Here is a 1,106-nt window from a genome sequence, read left to right on the forward strand (position 1 = left end):
TTTTGGCGAGGGTTAGTAGGAGATCAGTGTTCTCCTCCGTTGCCTTTTGGCGAGGGTTAGTAGGAGATCAGTGTTCTCCTCCGTTGCCTTTTGGCGAGGAAGCGCTTGACTATCGCCATCGAGTTGGTAGCAAAGCCTAGTATTCTGATCTTTCTTGACGAGCCAACTTCGGGCCTAGACGGCCAAGCAGCCTTCAATACGGTGCGATTTCTTCGCAAGCTTGCACGAGCAGGCCAAGCGATCCTGGTCACTATCCATCAGCCATCAGCCCAGCTATTTGCGCAGTTTGACAAATTACTACTTCTCACCTCAGGTGGTCGCCCAGTATATTTTGGGGACATCGGTGAAAATGCGAGAACCATCAAAGCGTACTTCGAGCGACACGGCGCTCCTTGCCCCCCGGAGTCAAATCCTGCGGAGCACATGATCGACATCGTCACAGGAGGAGGAGCTGGCAATGGTAGAGACTGGAGTCAGACCTGGCTGCAATCTCCTGAGAACGAAGCTCTCAGCCAAGAAATTGATACCATGGTAAAAGACTCCGCTTCCCGACCCTCTATGGTGAACGACGACGGTAACGAATTCGCTGCTTCGATGTGGACACAAACCAGGTTGGTGACACAGCGGATGAATGTCTCACTGTTCCGGAATACGGAGTACGTCACCAACAAGTTTGCGATGCACATCCTGCTAGCGCTTCTGAACGGTTTCACTTTCTGGATGATAGGCGACTCCCTAAACGATCTCCAGCAGAACCTATTCACGGTCTTCAACGTTATCTTCGTAGCTCCAGGCGTCATCTCGCAGCTTCAGCCGTTGTTCATCGATCGCAGAGACATTTTTGAAGCCAGAGAGAAGAAAAGCAAGATGGTAAGTATATTACGCCAGCTCTCACGTAGTCATCGGAATCGGAAGCTGACAGTGTGTGACAGTATCATTGGGCTCCTTTTGTGACGGGCCTGATCGTGTCGGAGTTCCCATACCTGCTGACCTGTGGCCTCTTGTATTCAGACTTCTGCACAATCAATCAAGCTCAAGCGGGAACTATATGCTTGATTGATTGACTGACTGGGCTTGCTTGATTGCTTGAGCTTGAGAGTAGCAAG

The 1,106-nt window shown here is 50.8% G+C and overlaps 1 protein-coding gene across 1 annotated transcript; it reads left to right on the plus strand.

Annotated features, from left to right (window-relative positions):
- Window positions 1-528: 528 nt before the first annotated feature.
- Window positions 529-1,064, plus strand: WHR41_09602 (uncharacterized protein; the record flags this gene model as incomplete). Its single annotated transcript, XM_069378205.1, has 2 exons — window positions 529-870; window positions 933-1,064. The coding sequence occupies 2 exons, from the start codon at window positions 529-531 to the stop codon at window positions 1,062-1,064; spliced, it is 474 nt and encodes a 157-aa protein (XP_069224744.1).
- Window positions 1,065-1,106: the final 42 nt, after the last annotated feature.

This window comes from Cladosporium halotolerans, assembly GCF_011745625.1.
Source record: "Cladosporium halotolerans strain TM138-S3 chromosome Unknown Sca455, whole genome shotgun sequence".
NCBI classification, from domain to species: domain Eukaryota; kingdom Fungi; phylum Ascomycota; class Dothideomycetes; order Cladosporiales; family Cladosporiaceae; genus Cladosporium; species Cladosporium halotolerans.